Below are 25,072 nucleotides of genomic sequence, written 5' to 3' on the forward strand. Positions count from 1 at the left end.
CCCAGTTGCCGACCTCCATCCAGCCCCCTGCAGGAAAGGCACATTATAAAACTTCAGAGGGATAATAACATGATGGCCAATGCCCATTCAAATGCCCCCAAACTGTGGTAGACAAGCGGGAGTGGAGCAAAAAATAAAGAGACCAAAGATACAGAATGTCTATGGAAGAGGGGAGACCCTTTTCGGACTGTCTGAGAAAATATTATGGTCAAATGAAATCGCAGGCAGGATTTGAAATATAAGCAAAGGAAGGAGAATAATAATAATAGTCGTCATTACTATTTATTTGTACCCCATACAAATACTATAGACAAATGAAATCTCAGGCTGGATTTGAAATATAAAAAGGAGAATAATACTTATTTGTACCCGGTACAAATATCTGACTAGATATAATGAAATTAATACAAATAATATGTTTTAGGGGGGAGAAGTATTTAAGGCAGTAGATAGATTTGAATGGCAACCTCACAGAAGAGTAGGGAGTCAAAATGTCAAGAGAACACTGTATTGAAATTGAAGTGCATTTGTTAAATTGTGTGGAATTTTTTTAAAAAAAAAATAATTATACTTATTATCATTATTATTAAAAAGCGGGAATGAAGCCGCCCTCAGCTCAGCACACGCCCCTGAAGTGCTCGGGCCCCAACCAGCACTCTTTCCTCAGGAATAAAGCGGGAAGCAGCCGGGCGCGACCTGAGGGGAAGACGCGGCCTCCGCGGCCGACAGGTGGGGACCGCCCAGTCCCCTCAGGAAACGCAGCGCAGCGGAGGCAGCCGCGGCCTCGGCCCGCGGAGACGGGGGAATCCAAGCGGCGGCCCCGCTCACCTTCGGTCAGCCCGCGGCCAGAGAGGTTCAGCTGGCCGCTCTTCCGCGCCGTCCGGATCAGCCCCTGGGGCACCGCCGCAGCGCCGTCGCCCGCGCCCCGCCTGAAACCGGCGAGAGAATCTCCCGCGCCTCTTCTTCGCGCCCCGGACATGGTCTCCGCCGACCCGCTCGGTTGCCCGCACCGGCTAAGCCCCTCGGAGCGCGGCGCAAAGCCGGGTTGAAACGCGGGCCCGCCCGCCTTTCCTCGCGTCGTAGGCGGTTGGCGCCTCCTCTTCCGCGCGGGGAGGGGAGCCGCCCCAGAGGAAAGGCCTGGCTGAGCTCCGTCAGACTCAGAGCTTTAGCTGAGCCGGGACTTGCTTTTTTATTTTAACCGGGAAGCACAGCAAGATGCTATAGAGTATATGTCGGCGGCTTTTCTCCCTCAAAGTATGCACGCTGAATTCATAAATAAGAAGAGCCTGTGTAGTTGGTGGACTGAGTGGCAGAACTCACTAAGCCGCCCCACCGAATGGACCTTGGGCAAAATGAAATGTGTGTGCAAGATGCAAATTTAGTATCTAGAGACGAAGGTCTCCCAAGCCTAAAGTGCGACTCCCATGCAGGCATCGCCTCAGCTTTTTACAAATGAAACGCTGTTTATTTCGCTCACCATTTCCTAAGAGACTGCTCTGAGCCTGTGGAAGAGTTCTGATATACAAGTCGTGTTATAAACGAAATTCCGACTTTAGGAATAACTTTATACATGAGCCACTCAGACTAGCATCTGAAGAAGTAAGACTGTAGTCCACAATGTGCGGACATTGGGTTGCACCATTATTTCCACTTTCGATAAGCATCGGATGTTTTTTACAATCCCAGTGTGGGAAACAAAGTAATAACAATCAAGGGAGCAAAACGAGATACAAACATTGCAAAAATGATATAAACAGGTCCAACGAACAACTCAACATTTCTATTGTGAGGTTAAACAAGCAAGCTATAGCAACAAAATTGCTATTGCCAATTTAACCAAACACCCAGGTACTGTATAAAGAAACAAATCATTCAAACTGAATAAACAACCAATGGTCTTAGCAAACCCCTCTGTTCCCTCACACAGAGGGCGTGCAAAGAGATTCTCTCTCTGTTGCTTTTGAGTTAACATGCATCTTCCCCCTACCCTTAATAAATACTTAGTCCAACTTTCTGTCTAATGGCTGCTAAACAACCCATAGAAGCTTGTAATGCGAATGGACCCTGCTGCAAATTAAACACACAGAGAGATAAACAAAACAAAAAAAATTACTTCCAGTAGCACCTTAAAGACCAACTAAGTTAGTTCTTGGTATGAGCTTTCGTGTGCATGCACACTTCTTCAGATACACGAAAGTGTATGCATGCACACGAAAGCTCATACCAAGAACTAACTTAGTTGGTCTTTAAGGTGCTACTGGAAGGATTTTTTTTTGTTTTGACTATGGCAGACCAACACGGCTACCTATCTGTAAGTAGAGAGATAAACAGATAGAGATAAGACTTGTTCCCTCCAGTTAGTCCTGTCCAAAGCCAGGCAACCCTGCAGCTCACAACCCCAGCGCTAAGTAGCTGCCTTAGCAAATAGCAAAGCGTTCAACGCGACACGCCTCCGCAGAAAACCTAAGCGCGATTACCCCTTCGAAACCAAAGGCACATCCGAGGCATGCGCAACAAAGTGTTCTAAGGAACCCACACGCGCGCGCGCGCCGCGCAAAGAATCAGCGGGAGTGGGCATGCGCAGGACGCTAGCTCTGCGTGTCTACCGCGGCTGGGCGGCTTGCTTTGAGCAGGCGCAGGACTGAAAAGGCTCTTGCGCCGAGGAGGCGCGGGGTAGGGCCGCGGAGGATTGTGGGATATTGCGGCCCAGGCTGGTTGGCGGCGAACCGATCGCTCGGCGGCGGTTAGTTGCGTGCGTGACGGGACTGCGATAGCTTGACGGGAAGCGCTGAGGAACACAAGGAGGAGGCCACCGTCCGGTTCTCCAGGGTCGTGGCGACCCCCTCTCCCCTCGATGTGTTTGTAGTGACGGGGGCAGGAGGAGGAGGTAGCGCGATGGCTTCAAGCAGCGGCACCGACGTGATCCAGGTCACCAACGTCTCCCCGAGCGCCAGCTCCGAACAGATGCGGACTCTCTTCGGCTTCCTGGGCAAGATCGAGGAACTGCGCCTCTTCCCTCCCGAGTGAGTCCCGCGCGGACGCCCCCTCAGGGGCCGCTTATGGCCGCCGCAGTCGCGCCTCATACAGGCCTAGGCCGCAGGGTGGCCTAGTGGAGGCCGAGGAGCCTCGCGCTCGGCTGCTTCCGAGCGCGGCGCGCCTACCAGGCCCAAATTGGTGGGGGCGACGACGGAGGAGGAGGAGCAGCTGGGCGCGAGGTTGCGAAGGCCGCCATTCTCAAAGCCATGGTCTCGCCTCACCATCTTGCGCTGGCGGAACTACAGTTGTTCCCCCCCCCCCCGCCATTACGCTTCTCTTCAGGGGGCGAAAGCGACGCCATTAGTCGCTTCGCGTTCCTTTCCCCAGCCGCCTCTTGGAGACGTAATTTAAAGCCGGGTTTGAAGCAGGTAGAAGAGGGTATCGTGGCGAGTAGTTCGCCGTGGACCTCCAAGGGTTTCTTAACTCCCAAGTTGTTTAAAAGGAAAGGAACAATGGAGTGACTTCTGCCACCACAGTTAAGCTGGCGAAGTGAAGAGAAGTTAATCTATAGTGGACTTTGCTGTGTGTAAGGACCGTGCGCTCAACTTCGTTCAGTTTAGGATGTGCTCAAAGAGGGTTGCCCCACCCCGTTAGTAATTGTGCCCAAGCTCCGTGTTTTTGGGGTTTTTTCCTAAGCCTAGTGGCTGAAAATGCTGAAATCAGCCCAATCTTTCAGCTGAGCGTAATTTATGGAGACAGTAACACATTGATTGATTTATTAAATACACGTGCCACTCTTCCAAAGGAGCCCAAATTTCTATTTTCACCAGCAAATGTTCACAATATGTTATGTGAACTGTACTGTGAACACCCCTTGAACTTGATACGGGTATTTATTGTATAAAAGGCGCCTTTATTTACACTTCTGGCGAGTGATTTCCCTTACTGGCAATATTTCACTGATGATTTTTGTTACCTGGTTTAGCATGGCTGTATAGTGCAAGTTGCAATGTTACATATTCCAAATTATTCCAGTTCCAAATTATGCTATCTACAAACCATACAGTTTTAATTTTTAAAGTTAACATGCACTGATAATGCCGAAAAGCAGTAATCTATACTGTCTGCAAATTTTTCAAAAAATAAGGTTATGTTGGTTTGTAAATGAAACCTGGGAGCAGGAGAACATTGGTAAGGCCTCCCCCTCTAGCGCCTCCATATTATTGCTTTTAGAGTTCTCCAGGAGTTTGAGGGCAAAGACCTGAAGTGGGGAACCTCCTCAATAAGTGCCCTGCAATGTGCATTCCTGATTAAAATCCCAAGTACTTTATACACTTTGGTTTTGCAAATGTTAGTCATTGGAAGTTTAGTTTTAAAAAATACAGTAGACAATGCAAGATTGACTTCAGCCAACCTTCCTTGCTCTAGAGCTCTATTTGTCTGATAGGGTGTAAAAACTATGTGTAAATCATATTTATACCTGCTGTGACTAAACAAGGTCTGTTGTCTTGTCACCACCTGCCACAGTTCATTTCTCTGAGCCACATCTGTACATAATGTTAAGTAAATATTAATTCTCAGCCTCATCAATTAGTGTTTTCTGTCGATTAAACTAAGGCTGCAATCCTATATACTCACAAGTCCTAGTGAACTCAGTAGGACTTTAAGTAGATATTAAAGGATTATTTATAAGACTGGAATATACGTACACTAGTGAGGGAGTATATTTTAGAAATAGGCAGTAGAATGTGTTCTTCAGGAAAATGTAATAATACTATAAATTGATTGATATCTTGATTCGACATGTTTGAGTTGCAGTTAGTAAGTACAACTTTTTAAAAGTATGGATTGTTTCCAAGGCTGCATCAGTTGGGTATCCCACAACCCTGGAGGGGTGATCAGATTCTGTTGCATGCATGGAAGTCCCTTGCTTCAGCAGAGCTAAGGTGTTGGATCTGGCCCTAAGTCATATTAATCTTACATGCTGAAATACTCTGTTAGGGAAACATTAAGCAAAATGCAGTTATGCTGCAATCCTAAGCAGACTTGTCAGGGAGTAAGCACCGTTAGCTAGAATGGAATTTACTTCAAAATAAGCAAGTACAAGTTCAAAGACATTCAAAATTTTACTTGGAGATTGTTTTTATTGGAATCAATTACAGTGGTGCCCCGCCAGTGTGGTGTAGTCAAGTAATCTGGGGAACCGGGTTCGCGTCTCCGCTCCTCCACATGCAGCTGCTGGGTGACCTTGGGCCAGTCACACTTCTCTGAAGTCTCTCAGCCCCACTCACCTCACAGAGTGTTTGTTGTGGGGGAGGAAGGGAAAGGAGAATGTTAGCTGCTTTGAGACTCCTTAAAGGGAGTGAAAGGCGGGATATCAAATCCAAACTCTTCTTCTTCTTCTTCTGCCTCACAAGACGGAAAACTCGCTACACGAAAGAGTTTTCCGTTTTGGAGGTGCTTCGCAAAACGAATTTCCTATGGGCTTGCTTCGCAAGATGAAAATATCTTGCAAGTTCCTGCGGGGGTTTCCCCCCCCTTTTCTAAGCCGCTAATAGCGCTATGCTGCTAAGCCGTCAATGGGCTTGCTTCGCAAGACGAAAAAACTGCTAGACGAACAGACTCGCAGAACGGATTCTTTTCGTCTTGTGAGGCACCACTGTACTCATAAATGTTTTAGGATAGGACTTGGGAACTCAATAGCATGAACTTCACTTGTTTAAATGTTAAGGAAAGTAATATAGGTTTCACACTTCTCAATATTTAGGACAACAGTATGTTCCATTGAAAATAAGTGTATCTATGAATTTAAAACTATGAGTGGTATATAATGATATAATTATGTGTTTATTTAAAACACTACTATACCACCCTTCATCAATAATACTGGGGTATTTTAACAGGATAATACTATTCCAATAAGAGCAATACAATAAAATACATTACATTCCATAGTGGACCAGCCAGATCATGCCCAGGCTCCATATTAACAGCCCACAAATAGGCATTTATTGAAGAGTGAAGAGGTAGGTCTCTAGACAACTTTGGAAGCCCATCAGAATTATTGCTTGTTTTATTTTGGGGGATGGGGAGGCACATACTTAGAAGCTGGGCACAACGATGGAAAAAGCCTTCTTGATAGTCACAAGATTCAGTTCAGCAGATTACAACACAAGTGGGAGGGCTTTATCAAAGTGCTTAGCACTCAGACAAGTCTATGATATCCAACTCCAAAGCTGTTTATATTTAATGTGCTTCTTGTGGATAGTAACCTAGGCAAAGTTCATTAAAACTTTAAAATTGCCCAGTTTGACTAATACTAGGTCCATTATTTTACTAATTAATTTCAGGAAGCAGAAGGTGTAGAAATGTTCTGCTACATTTCATCCGGGATAAACCTTCTAGCAACCTCTGTGGGTTGAAAAATGTTTGTTCCAAATTAGCCCAGACTAGGTGCATGACAGAATCCCGTGACAGTCATATATTGCTGCTTTTGAAATCTATCTGCAACTAATTTTAGATGGTGAAGGGAAATTGAAATGATGAATTTTCTACCTTTACCACTAGATGTCTCTTCCTCCAGAGATAAAGGTATTGTGCCGCTGCCCAAATGGTGCCCTAGTATGGTATACACATCTATTGTGCAGCTGTGTATGACCTTATTTTGTAATAGCGTCTCTTGATTATTATTTTTTTTGCATGTAGTGACAGCCAGCAAACCACAATGGTAGTAGAGAAGGCTAATACCCATCATATCTCTTGCCCCTTGTGGCTGCTTCATTTAATGGCAATGTAGTATAATATGAAAATAAAATACCATTACAACTCACTTTCAGTTTCATCTTCAGTCAAGTAATTCACTGTTTTTGTTGGTCTTGCATTTAATATTCTTCCAATTTTTTTTCCTTTCTAGTGACTCCCCTTTGCCTGTTTCTTCCCGTGTGTGTTTTGTAAAGTTCCAAGAACCTGACTCCGCAGTTGTGGCTCAGCATCTGACAAATACTGTATTCGTTGACAGAGCGTTGATAGTCGTACCATATGCAGAAGGTTTGTGAATTGTTTAATGATCTATGAAGCCATAGAATAATGGTACTAAATCCTGATGTAGCTTAATAGCATGAAGTTTAGCACGTAAAACATTGAAGCTATTTACCTATTTAAAACCCTTGGTATACTGACACTGCTTGCTTTTATCCAAAAGTGAAACAATTAATTATTCAAGCAAAAGCTGGAACTTGCCTGTCAGTCTTTTTGCAAAGGCATTTAGAATATTGATATGTTTAAGCAGCATTATTTGAATTTTTGTTTCATCAGGCCCCTTCAAGATAAGCAGTCTTTTAAAACTGATACATTTAAACAAGATAACTTGCATTAAGTAACTTGGCATGTGTTGTCGTATGATTCATTCTCATAGAGAGTGAGTGGAAATGTGCTGCCAGTTACAAGGCAAAGTTCTGTTTACCGTAATAATAAAAAAATAACCTCAGTACAAATTCTGGTACACCAAGGGTTTGATCTCAATTAGACAGAAAATATATCCAAAGGTGCTAAATGAGCACTGGGTGTTAGATCTTATTCCGCATTTCTTGTTCAGCCTTGCTATATTATCTAGAATTTCACTAAATAATAAACTCTTCTCTCTGTTATTTGTGTGTGTGATTTTTGTAGTGGAGAAGGCAAATGCAAAGGCCCTTCCAGATGACTGAAACAGTGGGGTCCTCTGCAGCTACAGGGGATTCTAGACATTAACTAAAGGCCAGCAAGCACTCAAGTCCCCAAGTGTTTTCCTGGTGTAATCACTTGTTAACAACATTTTTTCTCTTCTTTTTCTTACATTTTTAGGGTGTTACAGTAATTTGAAAACAATGAGCAGGGTTTGGGAACATAATTCAATAATTCAGTACCAAGAAGACTGCTCTTCTAACGAGTTCTATTAAACTTCTGTAGATTTCATCACAACTATTTCAAAGGCACCATTAATTGATAAACTAGTTAAATCGCTTGATTACAGTAAAATATGTGTAGTCTTGCACTTAATTCCTGTACTCACAGGCAGCTGGATCTCATGGAGGTCAGTGGGATTTAAGCAGCCTAACTATGCAAGATTGTAGCGCAAGTCTTACCATTACCTGTTTTTATAAAAATATGTTTACACATTAACAAGGCAGAGGAATATGCAGTGTGCAGACCTGGCAAAGACCTAGTTGTAGGATATTCCTCACTGAAGCTATAAGTAGTGTAAACAACTTTTAATCCTGATCAGTTTTAAATTTCAGAGTAGAATATTTTTAGAATGTAATTGCTTCTGCTTTAGTTTGGACAAAATAACAATTGAGATATAATTGTTCTTGCATGAACATCTACATATCAGGGCCAAACTAGATATGACAGTCTTTGCATTTAAACATAGACTTTCCCCAGTCACATAGAAAGAGCAGTTTGGAAGTTGATCTAGAACAGTTAACGAACTGAAGTGCACAGAATCCTTCCTGTGCCTGCAGCTTAACTTCCTTGCAATCTGTCCCTCTGTGTTTTTATCCTTATCTGAGCTCTGATGCTGAAAATATGCTCAATGTTTGCAGAAAGGGGCTGTGGGGAGGTAAGAGCAGGTTGGGGTAGGTTTCAGGGGCTCTCACAGTTTTGCTTTTATTATTAAAAATGGACCCGGACACCCTTTTTATGTGATTGGGGGAGGACTGCTGCACTCATATCTAGTTTGGCTCTAATAGCAGCAGTCCTTTCCTGTCAATTTCATCAAGACTTAATTTGGCTCCTACAGAATCACCATGTTTTAAGCGTTTAATATTTTTATCTTTGAAAATACAATGTTCATTGTGCTAGAAAGATAAATCTGGCACTAAGAAATCAGCCAAATATATCACTTGAGAATCTCCTGAAATTTGTTTAATGCAACTTAAGTAGCTATTATTGTCAGGGCCTCAATTTGGTGGTGTAGGATATGTGTACAGCTGTGTAGTTTTTGCGAGAACTGTAATTGTGGACACAGTACTGTATAAGAATATAAGGGTTTTTTCCTGTGAACTTGAACTACTTTGTTCTTGCAATTCTTCCATGTCTATGGAATCAAACAAACTACTCATCAGTGGTTCATATTGCAAGAACCTCATTTCTGCTAGGTACTTAAGCATCATTCAGTGAGGTATTTCAAATTGAGTGGGATTGTTCATATGCATTGAACCACATGCTTAAGTACTCTGCTGAATTTAGATCTTGATTTTTAACTAGTGGTGATGGGTTTAACATTACCTAACTGGAAGTATTAAAATACTGTACTGTGCTAATCACAGCTCCCTGTATCACTTACATTCCTGTTCTTTGTGTGTTCATATATCTTGGTGTTGGCTATTGCTTTGTGTTCTAGACTTACACAAAGTTCACGGTAAGGCATAGTACTATAAACTTCACTATGAAATTCAAGGATTTGGAAGGAACTCAGGTATTAACAGTGCCTTTGGGTGGGGTTGTGTAGGTTCTTTGGTTAATGTTTGTTTATTTTGTCTGTTTCTTTTTCTTCATTTCTACACATTCATGCAGTATTTCATGGTTCTAACAAAGCAGCAGTAAAAAACACTTGACGCATGAAAATTAACTGGTGAGGGGCCTCATTGCTTTTTTAAAAAATTGTAGTTTTATTTCTGAATAACTTTTTTCCTAAAAATGAGAGGATCAGATGCATGACTACTTAATGGATGCAGATCTTCTATGAGGTGTCTCAGGATAAGAGGATTTTTAGTTAGATGCCAGAAATGTTATAGTTGCACTATTTGTGTGTAAACATAAATAATATCCTCTGAGACATAATTTTGCATGCAAAATTATCCCATAATCTCTATAGATAATGTTTATATTGATGCATTAATGCCCTGTATCTAAATGACCTTCCCCCCTTTTCCCACCATAACTTTTGGTATTGAAATTATGACAGCTCAGTGACAGAAGAAAGATAACAGTGCTGTGTATTATACATTTGTTTATATTATCGGCACTTCTCAGTATAGGTGGAAGGAACCATTACCTTTATTTAACAGTGGTTTTTCTTTTTTGTTGTTGTGTTTTACAGTTCTTTTCCCTGGTTCAGCCTGAACTATATACCAGGCCCTGCTGAAAATACCACCCAACAGTTTTCTTCTGCAGCTTATCCAGTTTCTCTTAAGTGCCCTGTACATATTGTATGTTTTATGATGAGATGCAGTCTTTTTAATATGTATTTCAGAAACGCTACTGGTATTTGCAAATATATAGTACAGTTGTCTTATTGAACTCTCATATTGGGGGCTTGGGCACATTAACAGATTAAGCCATATGTATAGGGCTTTTGCTGTTGGATAAATTACAACGATCAACATTACTCTTTGTCCCATATTGGACCTCTTTAGTAAGGTTATACTCTATTCAGGTCAGGCAGTAAAACTAGTCCCTTGCAGGCTACAAGGCTGCAGAGCAGAAATTTCTTCTGAAATGGCAATATGCAGCAGCATTCTTGGTATAGTAAGCATGACAAACAGTGGAGCATGTACTTTACTGCACAGGTAAGGAATGTGCCACATTTTAGGCATTTACATAAACACATACACATGGACACATATGCAGAACCTTTATTTGAAGCTCTGTGGAGACCTTCATATCCATGTGACATGTCAGCAAAAGCCCTACATTTTTTCTTACCTTCGCTTAAGATTTACAAAATTGTATGGTAGGTGTAAAAGAAATCATAGTGAACTGTACCATATTATTAACCCCTAAATCAAACTTTTTTTGTCTTGTGTATCTTGATTTTTCTGTGTGCTTTATAGTGAAGCAGCCGACACGAGTCGTTGTTCATAAAACAGCTTTTGAAAGTTGAGAGCACACCCCTGGAGAACCGACTGTGCTTGCTTACGTTTGGTTCATGACTTAAAAATCGAGTACAGGTGATGAAATCTTGGCAGTGTTAACAAACAAGTAGTGTGTATTGTGCTATTTTTTATTCTAGAACTTAACCTTTTGTAGAGAAAAAGGAACAGTCAAATTTTCACACATTGAAGTTTCATTCTGGCATACAAATTAATGATAAATTATTAAGAGATCAAACATTGTATTATAGCCAACATAAGTACTTGCAGCAAACTCAGGTGGTGTTTCAGGGAGACATTTTCTGGGTGTATTTGTGTGTGTGGTTTTTTAAAAAATCAGTGGTGAGTGTCTTCTAATGCAAAGATGTCTCTCTGCAGGAGTTATTCCTGATGAGACTAAGGCTTTGTCTCTCCTGGCACCAGCTAACGCTGTGGCAGGTCTTCTGCCGGGGGGTGGACTCCTGCCTACACCCAACCCACTTTCTCAGGTAAGTATACATCTTACGAGATGTATGCTAGAATGTACAACTGCATATATCTGTATTTTCTGAGATAACACCCATTACACCAAAACAGTTAGGAAAAAATGTATAACAGGATTGTGGCAGGTAAGAATCCAGATAACCATGCCTCTCGTTTTAAAGAACTCTCTGGTTTGAAACTTGATTCATGGTTATGCTTTGAAAGATGTCCCATTTATTCATTAAAATATAAAGTGGGAAGACATGCCAGGGGTGGGGAGACGAGCAGTTTTTGTAGTTGCAGAAGTGACTTTTGCAGTCTTCTGGGGTGTCCCCACTTCCAGTATAACAGTGCTTCTTCATGAGCAGTTAGTTGAGATGATTAGCTGACTGCATAACAAGGTTGAAGAAAGACAGTTTTCAGGCAGGCAACAAGAACTGTCACACTAACACACAGTGTGATAATGGTAATGCTATTCTTATTTCTCACACAGCCTCCACAATACTTTCCCTGGACAAGGACTGTACTGTGGAGGCTGGGGTTAATGAAAAAAACTCTCTAGCTTCAGAAGTCCCAGGAGAGGAGTATTCTAAAAGCTAACTAGAGATTTTCATCAAAGCTATACAGAAGAAACCTCTGCTGTAGGTTTCAGAAAACTGCTTTCTTGGGGCTTCCAAAGGTCAATCTAGTCCTGCCCATGTTTTCTTGGATAAAACCCCTAAAATAGGTCTGTAGTCAATAAGTTTAGCAGCGCTAGATCCTGTCCATAATGGGATCTTGTTAAAAGTGTACAAGTAGTTTTAGTAGCAAGGCCAGCATTGAGCATAGGCTTGACCCTGTGCCATATGGTAGTACGTCTCTTGCAGGCTAGAATGCCACAGAACCCAGCAACTTAACCACAGCTGCCTCTTAAACTTATTTTAAACTTGTTAGCATGCTGTTGGTTAGACATCCATGAACTAGGACTGTCACCTGATTAAGTGATTAAACTTACTTTAATTGTACAAGTTGCTGTTAGCTAATCAATTGATTAAATCTGCACCTGCATAGATCAGTAGTTCTTAAGAAGCAGAGCATGTTTTATGGATCAGGTTACTTGGAAGTAAGTCCCAATGATACAATTAGTCTGCTTGGAAGTGCACATTGTGACTCCTTGCCTTGGTGGCAGGGTGGTTTACTCGTCCTCTTTCCTTTAAAGACAACAATTTCAACAAGTGAGATGAAGGCTAGAAGTTGCACCAGTGCACAAGAGTTATGTATCACATGCATGCATCTTTCCTTCTATTACCTGTGGATTGGAGAGGAGGGAAATGTCAGAACATTGATTTCTAAAGTCAATCAGGGACTTAACTAATTTGAAAATCTTAAATCGATTAATTGGGTTAATTAATCGAACTTTGCATTCCTAACTAGGACACACATGGTAGATAACGGAGTGATAGTATATATGCTTTGCAGAAAGCTCAGATTCAATCCCCAGAATCACTATTCAGGTAACAGATAACAGGAAATACTTTTTCATATGCTGGAGAGCTGCTATGATTTAGCATAGAAAATGCTAGGTTAGAATTATAATAGTCTTACCTATAGTCAGCTTCCTATGTCGCTTCATATTAATGTGCTGCAAGTCATTTTACATCAGTACTTGAACATTATGCAGAACAGTTCAAAACTATTCCTTGCCTTGTGCAGATGGTGGAAACTGTTTTCCTGATTGTACATTCTGGTATAATATGCTGTCTACTTCTATTGATTCTCTTTATTATAGATTGGTGCTGTTCCCTTGGCTGCTTTAGGAGCTCCAACTCTTGACCCAGCCCTGGCTGCTCTAGGGCTTCCTGGAGCAAATTTAAACTCGCAGGTATATTGCTTGTGTTACATTCACATACACTTAAGTTTATTTTTAATTTGTGAATTTAACGGGGGGGGGGGAGGAAAAAATAAAAATTATAAACATAATTTTTTGAAAATGAAAAATATTAATGTATACCATCATCAGTGCACCTTAAGTGTACGGTAGCCATCAGTACAGCCATCTTGTTTCAGTAATCCAAATAGGTACCCACACAAAATTGGTGTCTGTAAGACATATGGTCAGATATAGCCAGGGCAGCGAGGTCCTCAGACCATTGCATGCAGATAGCAAGTGTTTATCCTTTAAGGCTTGCAATATAAGTCTTTCAGCAACTAAGGGCTCACAGTATTCATTTTTTGGTTGTGCCTTTAATTTCTGTACTGTGGGAATATAATTTCAAAGTACATGAGCATCTGCAAATATAACATATTTTGCCACTACAAACTTGATATGGACAGCAACTTCAGGCCACTGGAGAAATTCATACCATATGTCTGAATGAGGTATTTTCAGCATTACACCTCCATCCAGCATTATCTGTAATAGGCAGTGCCTTCCTTTACAGATGTTGTAGAGTGCAGCATACCTGGAATATTAATTTTTGCTGTATCAATCTCAATTTCAAATCTAAAGAAACATTCCACATTGATTTTGAAGCATTTTTTATTTGTTTAGGCTCTACTATATATGGTTTTGGACACTATATACTGCTTTGATCTAGAATTTAATGAAACTGATACTTAACCAAGAACATTCAGCAATGAGTTAAATATGATTTTACATCAAGCATTACACCTCAGTATAAAAATTACAATAATTAGTCTTTCTATTATTTCTATAGATTTGTAGCTATCTCCCCAAGCCCCATTTGTTTAGAGACTCCATGGAATTTACATTTGTTTAGTCCTGCAGGCTTCAAACTGTGTTTTTTAACACCATGAAAATGCAAGATTTGAGATACAGTGTCATTGATACCCAACACTATTCCTCCATTTCATATAATTCAGATGAAGCAGTTGATTTGTTAAATCTTTATCCCAGCCCAGTAATGGATCAGGGCCTATAAAGCTCAATCCGGACAAAACATTTGGTGAAACTTTGGTCTTTATCATTACTCATGTTCATATGACCCATTTGATATATAAAACACAGGGTAGCACTACCCACTGGCAGAGCTTCTTGTTGTATTTGTTTTATTTTGCTTTAAAAGTTTTATTTGATTTATGTTAAATAAATGAAACGGATTGTGTGTTTAAAATCGTACAGTCATACCTCAGGTTACGAACACTGCGGGTTGCGCGTTTTCAGGTTGCAGACTGCGCCAAACCCAGAAGTACCGGAACAGGTTACTTCTGGGTTTCAACGCATGTACAGAAGCGTCGAATTGTGTCACATGCGTGTGCAGATGCAGCGCTGCGGGTTGCGAACGTGCCTCCCGCACGGATCGCGTTCACAACTCGAGGTATGACTGTATTCATGTGGCCTGTCCTCAAATCCAAAGTTTTGCAACAGTTAGTTATTGTTACTTCATCAGCATATTCTGTATTATGAACTCTTACTCATTCTCTTTAGGGGTTCTCTCTACTCAAACAGGGCATCACGCAGGCAAGCTCTATATTTATATCTATGGTCAATTGACCCCCACTATCCTATTTCCTAGTGTGGCTAGATTTGATTAGATTTGCTTACCTTTAAAAATTTTGCAGATGAAAATTGCTGGAATCTTTAGAGTCGCATACCTATCTATTATAAAGGTTATGTAGAAAACTTGTAATCCGGAGCAAAATTTCTAAAGTGTGAGTCTCAGTAATCTCAGTGCAACTGACTTCACACTAAACAGATTAGGATTATGTTGCACTGGCTAACTTTAAAAGCCCAGAGTTATCCACCATTGGAGTTCACACTTGGGGGTAACACAACTTCTAAGCAACTATCCACCTTGGAGACTAGCTATATAAGAACTTTTGACCTGTAGTCAAGCTTAATATATAATTTAGCTTGTAAAATAAAACTATAGGCACAATTGAGAATTAAATGTGCATTGCAACTTTAAAATCTAACATTACTGACAAAAACCACATCTGTCAATTAGATTAAAGTACCATTAATGTTTAGAAAACAATTGCTACAAACATAGCAAAAGTTTAGCTTCGCTCTTTTCACTCAACAGCTTAACTGTTAAACCCTTGGCATTTTAAACAAACAGTAAAATAAAGACCAGTTCTTCAGCAAACTGGACGCTCTCAATCAATGTAGTTGAGAATTAAGTGCTGACAGGTCAAAAAGAAAATTGCTGTTCTATGCCTGGAACACTGTGACCCTATCAGAGAACATTAGGTGACTACTTCCATGAGACAGAGATTTTTTTTTTGCATATTCGCTTCTTTAATCTGCAAATGTCTGCTCATTTGGGTTAGATTTAGGGGCTGTTTGGATATTCTTTCCTTCCCTTCTGCAATTTTTTGACTTCTTTCAATGTTAAAAGCAATTTTTGATTAATTTTCTTTACAGTCTCTTGCAGCAGATCAACTACTAAAGCTTATGAGCACAGTGGATCCAAAGTAAGTTTCAATTTTGATGTTTAAACTGTATCATATTATAAAATAAATTTATAGGACACTTCATATGCTTAAAGCCATTGAAGCAGTGTAAAAGATAAAAAGAGAGTAAAACACACCTGGAGAATGGCAGTGCATGCACATCATGATAAACCATAGTTAATGGTTTACTGTGTACATATGATTTTCCCTCTGCTTCTTCCACAGTCTGAGTGGGAGCAGCAAACCATAATCCCTGGTTTAGCATTGCATCCAAATAAAGGATCATGGTTTATTTGGGTGAAGCAAACCATGATTCTCAGTTCAGATGTAGCGCTAAGCTAGGGATCATGCTTTGCTGTTCCATTCACACTACAGGAGAGAGGAGCAAATTGGGAGCTGTCTTGGCATTTATGATAAACCATTAACTATGGGGCAGTGTGATCCATGCTCATAGGAAACGGGGGTCAGTTTGTAGAGAGCCTCTAGAGTATTTTTATTGTGGAAACCAACATCTTTTATTACAGAGGAAGCAACATTTTTTAATGCTGTTGCGGATCCAAGGCCTATTACGTTGCCAGTTCTTAACTTGTCCTTTTGCTTTTAATGGTTATATTGAAGTTTTGATTTTGTATTTTTGGTCAATTGAGTTGAATATGCGTACTAGCTACCTATTCATCCAGATTTGGATAAACAGTGATGGGGAGCAGGACCCACTCTATTGGTTTTACTAAGATGCTTCTCTTCCTTTGGTTTTTTTCTCTCCCACCACGATTTTAATCCCAACTGCATACAAACTTTGAAACTTTTAGAATTGGTGCCCATGTTTGATTGAGCCATCAATCAAATGTTTTCTTACCATCACTTTTTCCTTTTGTGTTGTGTCGTGTTATGAGCCTATGGGTGGGGACTCCTGTTTTATTAATCATCTGTCAGTTCCTTTGTTACCATTTTCAAAAGAAGAAGGGAGTAAAAATAAATGATATATTTTTGGTTTCTAGGCTGAACCATGTAGCTGCAGGTCTCGTTTCACCAAGTCTGAAAACAGATACCTCCAGTAAAGAAATAGAAGAAGCCATGAAACGAGTACGAGAAGCACAATCCCTGATTTCTGCTGCTATAGAGCCAGGTAAACTGATCTTGACTGTCTTTCTTGTATTACAAAAACTACTTGTTAGAATGCCAATGACATCAAATTCTGCAGGATGGTAAGAATGGGGGCATGGGATTGAGAAGAGCTCCAAGAGATCTATCCAATGTCAATGAATGGGCAATGAATTGTCAAATGCTGTTCAGTGGAAGAAAGTATAAAGTGAGACGAATTGGTGCTATCTTTGTCCATATGCTGATGGGTTCTGAACTGGCAATGGCTGACCTGAAAAGATATTATGTAGTTGTTGTTGAAAAAGATCAACTCAGCATGCAACAGTAATGAAAGGCAAATTTTGTGTTAGTTTAGAAAAAAGAGACCATAATGATTTCATACACCTGTGGTGTCACTACACTTGGAAGTCTGTGCAGCCCTAGTCTCAAAAAAGGATATCATAGAGCAGAAAAACATGATGCCCATCAAAATGGGCAGTTCTTCTACAAAGATGTATGTACAAATGATGTATGGAGCTATCTGGTTTAGCAAAAACAATGAATAAGGAAGAATGTGATAGAGGTGTATAACATTTATGCATGAAGTAGAGTTTTCTTCATTGTGGGGTCATCCAGCAAAACTGAATGCTGGGTGATTCAGGACTGACAAAAGGCGGTACTTCACACGTGATGATGGCTAGCTACTAACTTAAGGTAAAGGTAAAGGTACCCCTGCCCGTACGGGCCAGTCTTGCCAGACTCTGGGGTTGTGCGCCCATCTCACTCAAGAGGCCAGGGGCCAGCGCTGTCCGAAGACAGCGGGTCACGTGGCCAGCGTGACATCGCTGCTCTGGCGAGCCAGAGCCGCACACGGAAACGCCGTTTACCTTCCCGCTAGAAAGCGGTCCCTATTTATCTACTTGCACTTAGGGGTGCTTTCGAACTGCTAGGTTGGCAGGCGCTGGGACCGAAAGATGGGAGCGCACCCCGCCACGGGGATTCGAACTGCCGACCTTTCGATCGGCAAGCCCTAGGCGCTGAGGCTTTTACCCACAGCGCCACCCGCGTCCCACCAAGCTACTAACTTAGAGGGCTTTAAAGGGCAAATAGATAAATTCATGGAGGATAAGGATATCAGTGGCTACTTGTCATGATGGATGTATACTACTTCCTAGATCGGCAGCAGTATGTTCCTGAAAAAACCTCTTGCTAAGTAACAACACCAGGAAGCCTTTTGTTCACATGCCCTGCTTATGGGCTTCTCATAGGAAGCAAATAGACTTCTGCAGAAGATCGGATCCTGCGCTAAATAAACCTTTGATGTGATCCAGCAGGGCGGCTCTTAAGATCTCAGCGTTGAACAAAACTTTGGCCTGCTCGTAGATTTTAGGCACTTTGGCTTTAAAAAAAAATATTTTGAAAGTTCCTCATCTCCTAATGAATGTAAACTTGCAATTTCATAGAATGGTTGTGTTAAAGAATTCAGATGTAGGAATTGATGGTTTTTCTCTCTTGGGTAAAAAAAAAACTCATTCACTTTCAGCTTTTTGTACAGAGTGCCCCCGAAGGTGGGCAGCCAAACATAGATGTCATATGATAATGAAAGGATTCCAACTTTTTAATATTTTAATTCCAGATAAAAAAGATGACAAGAGAAGGCATTCAAGATCCAGATCACGTTCAAGAAGGAGGAGAACTCCATCCTCTTCTAGACACAGGTAAAATTTAGTGAGGTGGGATCATTGACAGTCCAAAATCAAAGTGCTTTAGGATATTTCTCTTGTTATGCTCCTTTATAAATATACGGCAGTAGAAAAGAGTTTTGTGTATCTAGGATTTGAAAGTGAGTAAAAGGGCAAACTTTTACCAGGTTATGGGTGAAATTACGTTGCACAGAACACGTTCTCAAACCCTGATTATATCCTTGATTCAGCATATTAAGCTGCATTTGTTGAATATTAAAACTAACAATTTAGCATGGTTGATGCTGGAAAGAGTTGCATCAAAAGATGGCCACAATTATTGTGAAGGTAACTTTTCTAACTTTTAAGGTAACTTTTAAGGTCAACTTCATTGAGATAAATTGAGAAGTTGGTTATGGGACAACTCAATCACAGTAAGTAAAGTACGGTACAATACAGTAAGATGAATATTAAATATTGTTCTGTTCAATAGACGGTCAAGAAGCCGATCAAGGAGACGATCTCACTCAAAATCAAGAAGCAGGAGACGATCTAAAAGTCCTCGGCGACGGAGGTCGCATTCCAGAGAGCGTGTCCGAAGGTCTCGGAGCACATCCAAACCAAGGTAATCCCTAGAAACTTAGTACATCCTTCAATACGAAAAGTATCAGAATTACAATCTTGGCTATTAGAAAGTCAGAGCTATAGCTACAGGAGTTTGATAAATTCATTATGCAAGGACAGTGAGAGAGCTAATCTGCTTGTACCTTTTTTTATCTAATTGGTTTTTTAGAGACAAAAAGAAAGAAGAGAAAGAGAAGAAACGGTCTAAAACTCCACCAAAGAGTTACAGCACAGCCAGACGATCCAGAAGCACAAGCAGGTGCCGTATAATCTATAAGCTTGCATTTACTTTGCAAAAGTAATTGTGCATATCCTGCTGCATCGGACTGACCAAAAGAGGGTTATATAATATCAAAGAAAAGCATTTTCTTTGAACTACAGGGCTTCACATAACAAAGATAATGTAAAACAAACTTAATGAGTTCATTTATGTAAGTTTTCACTGTTTTGAGAGCCAGCAGACCCATTTCATGCAGGCATCTTGCAGTCTGAACTGTAGGTAGGCAGGTTGCTCTTTCCTATACACATAACCCCCTTTTACTTTCCTTTCTAAGGAGTAACAGAACCATAGGGTTGTATCTGACACTGCGTGAGCAGAAAGCAAGCTGATGTGAGAGATCTTTACCTTCCCTTCCTCACTCCATACATTCTCCCCAAAAAGCCTGTCCAAAGGTCAGCTGTCCCCCGTCCCCCACCCAACCAAGGAAGGCGATAGTTAATTCTTTATTGACAAAAGCTCGCACTTACAGCAGCTCCTAAGGTGCACCAGAAGCATACAAACGTAGCTGGCATTAACTTTCCCATGTTTGTGCCCCAGTGGAGCAATTGAAGCAACAGTGGCACCATGCGCTCTCCCCCCAGGCTTAGGTATCATCATTTGACGGAGTACACACACGCAACCTGAGACTTCTCTTACACAGAAGTCGTTGCTGTACCTCCCTCTTCAAGATCCTCCTGGTTCTGTATAGACAACATGGGAATGTTAAAGTGATACTAAAAAACAATGGAGATGTTTATTTGAAGGCATCTTGACTTCTGTTATTAATTACAGAGAAAGACGGCGCAGAAGAAGCAGAAGTGGATCTAGGTCACCTAAAAAGCCCAGGTCTCCCAAGAGAAAGCCGTCCAGGTCTCCTTCACCAAAAAGGTTTGTTTGTTTAACAAATCCATAAACTGTAGACTTCTGCTTTGGGAAGGACACAGTGAGAAGGCAGCTGTCTCATTGTTGCAAGGAAATCCTTGGAGCATGTTATTTAGTTAATAAGTGTACTTAGATTACCATGACTGTGGCCATTTGAGCAAACAATGGTATATACTGGGATATGTTAAAAGGATTATAGCTTTTATTATGTTATTTTTATAAATGTTCTTTGCTATATAACATCATGTCAAAATTGGTGACCATATAAGTTGTAGAATTTCCTCTTTTTTATATCTGTACACATCTTGGTTTATTTAGTGTCTCCATTGTTGTCCTACTTTATGGTTAATTAGCGGCTAGTGCCTGATGCTGCCTGTGATTTTTTAGAAACAAAAAATACTGTGTTTTTGAAAGGAACAGTGTAGTTTGTGAGTTGGACCTATCACACCCAAAATTGGGTGAAATAATTTCTTAGTCTGCCAGCTTGATTCAGAATGGCACCCAGAGCCCTTGTGGTGATTCTGGTAATGGTAATTTGAGAGGTGGCCGAAGCTATTTCAGAATGGCCAAAGTCACACTAAAGTGATGTTTCAGTCCACCACCTTGATTCACAACGGTCCCAAGTAGCAACGAAGTCTGCTGTCCCGCTGAAGGAACCCTCATGCTAAGTTTGGCAATGATATTGCGAGAAGCAACCAAACCTGTGCCAAAAATTGAAGAAGTGACATTTCTCTCTGCTGACTTGATTTAAAATGTCAACCAGCATCCAAACATTTACAAAGATCACTATCCCCACTTTGTTTGGCAATGATATCTCAAGAGGCAGCTGCACCAGAACAGACGGACAGACAAATCCCTTTCCAAAACATAAAATAGTTTGAAATTTTGGGCTGAGAAGGTATTTTAAAAACTAAAATCAGATTGATAGGAGGGCTTGTTACATTCATTTTAGTGCTTGTAGCCAATACGGTTGATATTTTTGTGTGAATAATTTGATATACTTCTAAGGAGAGTGGAATTGTTTGGATGGGTTTTAGTAAACTAGCTTTTATAGAATTAAGGGCAAGAGTAAATTTCTTTAGCTTGAACCTGAATATTACCAACAGATCAGTCCAGCAAAAATCTCAACCCTCGGCAGAACCAGTTTTGGATTTACAGCTTGCCGTAACCATACTTTTTGTTCAAATTTGGCTTCTGGTTACTTGAAGGGGGGTGGGGAGGAGAACTGAAATATTTCACTGATCCTACAAAATGCCTATATTTCTCAGTTTATTGAATTATCTTACTGCCGTAGGCACAAAAAAGAGAAGAAAAAGGATAAAGACAAGGAGAGAACCAGGGATGAACGCGAGAGGTCAACAAGCAAGAAGAAAAAGAGTAAAGACAAAGAGAAGGATCGAGAGAGAAAGTCAGAGAGTGACAAGGATGTCAAAGTATGCTTTAAAAATCTGTTTTGTTTGTTTGTGCAATGCTCTACTTAATCCTAGAATCCCAAGAGCCTTTAAGCATGTCTTACATATTTTGCTTTGTGTTTTATCTTGGCAAAGCAGGTCACAAGGGATTATGATGAAGAAGAACAAGGCTATGATAGTGAAAAAGAGAAAAAGGAGGAGAAGGCAGCAGATTCTACTTCCCCAAAACATAGGGAGTCACCAGCCGAAAAAGGGAGCGGAGATACAACAAGGGAGTCCAAAGTCAATGGGGATGATCATCATGAAGAGGATATGGATATGAGTGACTGAATATTGCCTTGGCAGTGAAAACAGTTGCCGACATGCATCAGTGTCATTCCTGTGTGATTCCTTTATGCTGTACTTGTTTAACCTTTTAAGCTAGATGTACACAGCTGTAACTATAACTGGTTGTAAAGCTCCTGATATTAAATAATTACATCAAAAGCTTTAGAGAAAGTGATGTCTGGGTTTCCATTCTTGTTATTGGCCAAACTGAATTGAGTAGCCCAGCAGTTCTTATTAAACTTGGTGCTGCTTTTTTCATTTTTGAGCAAAAAGCTGCATGCATCTTTGGCAGGCATGGACTGTTTGTGTTGTATGATCTTTTTAGTAAACCAGCTCACCTACAATAGTGTTTCTAGAGTTTGATTCATTTGCGGTAATAGAGCAAAATAGGGAATGCACTGGCTGCATGTTAACTGTGGCAAGAACATCCTCATCTCCTACAACATGGTGGATCTACTAAGGGTCTTAAATGTAGACAAAGAAACTAACATTAGCTTCATCTGGAAACAAACGTTCTGATAGAGATAGATAACCTTTTTAGCCTTGTGGCTAAATCTTTTTGTTGTGGATTTGTTTGGCTTTGGCAAGGTTGAAATGCACTAGCCTTTTTTGATGCCCAATGTAAGGTGAACTTCGAGTCTAAATCCTTCTCAGGTGGTGTGTTTGATTTTTGACAACTTGGACTTCTTGAGATAGTAATGCAAAACTTCTGTAAGACAGGAGGGAGTGAACCTTGTGTAGTTAGTTCTTCATAACCTGCGTTTATTTCATTTTGTTTGTATGTGTAAAAACCCTGCAAAAAAGGATAGTGCATTTAAAAAAATTGAACTTCATGATAATTTTAAAACATGATGATTTTAAAACAAGTCTACTTGATAATGTACTTGATCGCAAGTTGTATAAACTAATAAATTTGTGTTACAGTCACTGAAGTAGTAACCTTTTGCACACAGTGATTTCCTGTTATTATGCAAAGTAGTTGGGCAACCTCTTTTAGTTCTGGACGTTTTTGGAGCATTTACTTTTGTGCTGGTAAAAACAAAAGTAGGCTACAGTCTGTGCCATGTTGATGTACAGTTTCTGAAATTGTTTTACAAGACTTTGATAATAAAACCCTTAAATATACACTTGTATTTGTACTACAGTGTACATGTATCTATTTATGCTATTGACTTGTATGGCATTACCTCACTTGTCTCCTATTCACGTTTCCACTTTGGACCAGGCATAAACTGATGCATAACTCTGCTTCCAGGCATTTCCCACATTACTTTGGGAATGGGAGAACAAACAAAAAAAGTGTTACAGCAAGTCCTTAACAGAGGAAATATACAATGTAGTCTAAAGCTTTCGTTATCACTGGAATGTCAACTCCTGTATTTCTATTTTTTAAAAGTGGGAAAATAAGGTAACATCCAAGTGCCATTCATTCTGAATGCCAATCTGTCAAAGAAAACTTGCTGTGATAACCAGTGGAGGCTGATAGAAGTTACATGTTAGTAACCATATTGGGTGGGTAACCTGTGACCCTCTAAATGCTGTTGCACTCTCAACTCCCAGCAATATTGCTGGGGGTTAGGATGATGGAAATTGTAGTCCAACATCATGTGGAGAGTCACAGGTTAGCCATGCCTGACCTACATTATTTGTTTGAATTTTATAAATTTAACACAAGTAGCTTATGAAAAATGACATTTTTCCACAGGTGTTTTACAGTGAAAATTGCTATTTAGAATAACTTCTTAGAATTTATGGATATGTAACTTTCTAAATAACTGTGAGGTATTTTCTCAATATAGTGAAGTATATAAAGAATGTCTCCCAGCCTTTTTTTTCCCTAGAAAAAATGTAACCTTACCCTCAGAAGATAATGAAGCGCTCTTGTCTTTAGATAGCTCCACTGATGAGTATGTGCTGGAAGTCTCGGTTAATTGTTGTGGTTATTTGTGACTATACAAAGCAATTCAAAAGCAATCCATTTAAGCTGAGGTCTCAAAAGTAAATTGAAACTGTTTTGGCGCTCCTAAGGGCCAAACTAGATGATGCATTAAATGTGATTGTAGTTTCACACCTTCCCAAGTTTTGTTTTTTGAAAAATAGCTATATGATGGGGAACTAGTCTAGGAATGCAGAGGAGATGCATAACATTTCCCCCAAACTGTATGCACACAAAACACACAGCTGTTAAGGGTGGAAACTGCTTCTTTTCTCTGTCGAACAGCTTAGGGGTCATCATTGGGTCTCCAATGCCTTTATTTAGACATGCAAATATGATTTATTGTTTTTAAATGTCTATTTTGGCCCTTGACGAGCTAGTGAAAAATGGAATAATAAAAAAAGCAAGTGACTCAAAACCTGCATATAGAAATAAGTGTGGCTCAGATGTAGACTGACTATACTTCTGTAAAGCCGCATGCACACTGATGCAGCATTCCTGAAGCTGGTGTATCCTGAGCAAAGTTGTCTGCAAAACAGTCGTTTTGGGCATTTCCCCGAGAATCAAAATGCATCCTGGTCTATGTCAAAGCTGACCTTCAATCCCGTATAGACCATGACCTCAAGTTATGACAGCAGTTATGATACAATCTCCTGATACACATGGTAGCTGCTAATCCAGCACCATTCCACACAGGTGCTGTGAGAGGGAGGTCCTGGCGTATGCAGCTTGTCACCTCTTGGGCAATGTGAAAAGGGTGGCCATCACTGATCAACTTTTAGCCAGGTAGATGGTATGTGGAGATACTACCGTTTAACAAATAGGGCCTCCACATCTGTGCTGTGAGCTTGGAGGCAACACCATGAACTGAGCAATCTGCTACTGTTTACAAACGAGCATTTTGTATCTAGGGGAATACTTTGGAGGGATCCTTTACTTCGTAGGTCTGCTGAGGATATCTTGTTGAAATGAATTGGTTGGTTGTGCGATTTGAATTTCCTTGACTCCCACGTTCTGTGCCAAAAGAGATCTTTCGTACCCATTTTTGAAGCTGTCGTCTTGAGTAGAATCCTGCTGAGGAGGGAAAAAAGCTCACTCTCCTTTACAAAGACTCTCCTTGACTAGTCTCAAAAGGAAAGACTAAAGTGTCAATATAGTGTGCTGCTCAGCTGATTTCATCTTGA

General features: G+C 40.5%; 2 protein-coding genes across 10 annotated transcripts in view; one reads left to right on the forward strand and one right to left on the reverse strand.

Annotated features, from left to right (window-relative positions):
* LRRC40 (leucine rich repeat containing 40) overlaps window positions 1–2,543 on the reverse strand; it is a 29,145-nt gene extending 26,602 nt beyond the window's left edge. For 4 of the 5 annotated variants that reach the window (XR_014169420.1, XM_081915442.1, XM_081915443.1 and 1 more), the window contains exon 1: window positions 829–2,091. Coding sequence is in view for 4 of the 5 variants with exons in the window: in XM_081915442.1 (XP_081771568.1) it covers window positions 829–979 (151 nt within the window). In the remaining variant the exon portion in view is untranslated. Of the gene's footprint in view, window positions 1–828; window positions 2,092–2,477 lie in introns of those variants that run through there. The other variant, XM_081915444.1, reaches the window with a different exon arrangement.
* Window positions 2,544–2,713: 170 nt separating this feature from the next.
* SRSF11 (serine and arginine rich splicing factor 11) lies at window positions 2,714–23,077 on the forward strand. 5 transcript variants are annotated; one of them, XM_081915445.1, is made up of 13 exons: window positions 2,714–3,023; window positions 6,890–7,023; window positions 11,208–11,317; window positions 13,060–13,152; window positions 14,719–14,751; window positions 15,658–15,707; window positions 16,685–16,812; window positions 18,403–18,484; window positions 18,942–19,073; window positions 19,242–19,331; window positions 20,124–20,219; window positions 21,508–21,646; window positions 21,761–23,077. In XM_081915445.1, exons 1-13 carry the CDS (start codon window positions 2,896–2,898, stop codon window positions 21,953–21,955), a joined length of 1,410 nt encoding a protein of 469 aa, XP_081771571.1. In that variant the 5' UTR covers window positions 2,714–2,895; the 3' UTR covers window positions 21,956–23,077. The 5 variants fall into 5 exon arrangements, with proteins under 5 accessions (XP_081771571.1, XP_081771572.1, XP_081771573.1 ...); XM_081915446.1 differs by having other exon boundaries at window positions 2,716–3,023; window positions 21,764–23,077; XM_081915447.1 differs by lacking the exon at window positions 14,719–14,751 and having other exon boundaries at window positions 2,716–3,023.
* The last annotated feature ends 1,995 nt before the right edge of the window (window positions 23,078–25,072 follow it).

The sequence above is a fragment of the Podarcis melisellensis genome (genome assembly GCF_964234715.1).
Source record: "Podarcis melisellensis genome assembly, chromosome: 6".
NCBI classification, from domain to species: domain Eukaryota; kingdom Metazoa; phylum Chordata; class Lepidosauria; order Squamata; family Lacertidae; genus Podarcis; species Podarcis melisellensis.

Excerpts from the sequence above, each read along its gene's own strand:
- SRSF11 (XM_081915445.1), top strand. The coding sequence starts at position 2,896 with ATGGCTTCAAGCAGCGGCACCGACGTGATCCAGGTCACCAACGTCTCC. Across the intron at positions 18,485-18,941 it reads CCATCCTCTTCTAGACACAG|ACGGTCAAGAAGCCGATCAA; the intron begins GTAAAATTTAGT and ends TCTGTTCAATAG. Across the intron at positions 20,220-21,507 it reads AGGTCTCCTTCACCAAAAAG|GCACAAAAAAGAGAAGAAAA; the intron begins GTTTGTTTGTTT and ends TTACTGCCGTAG.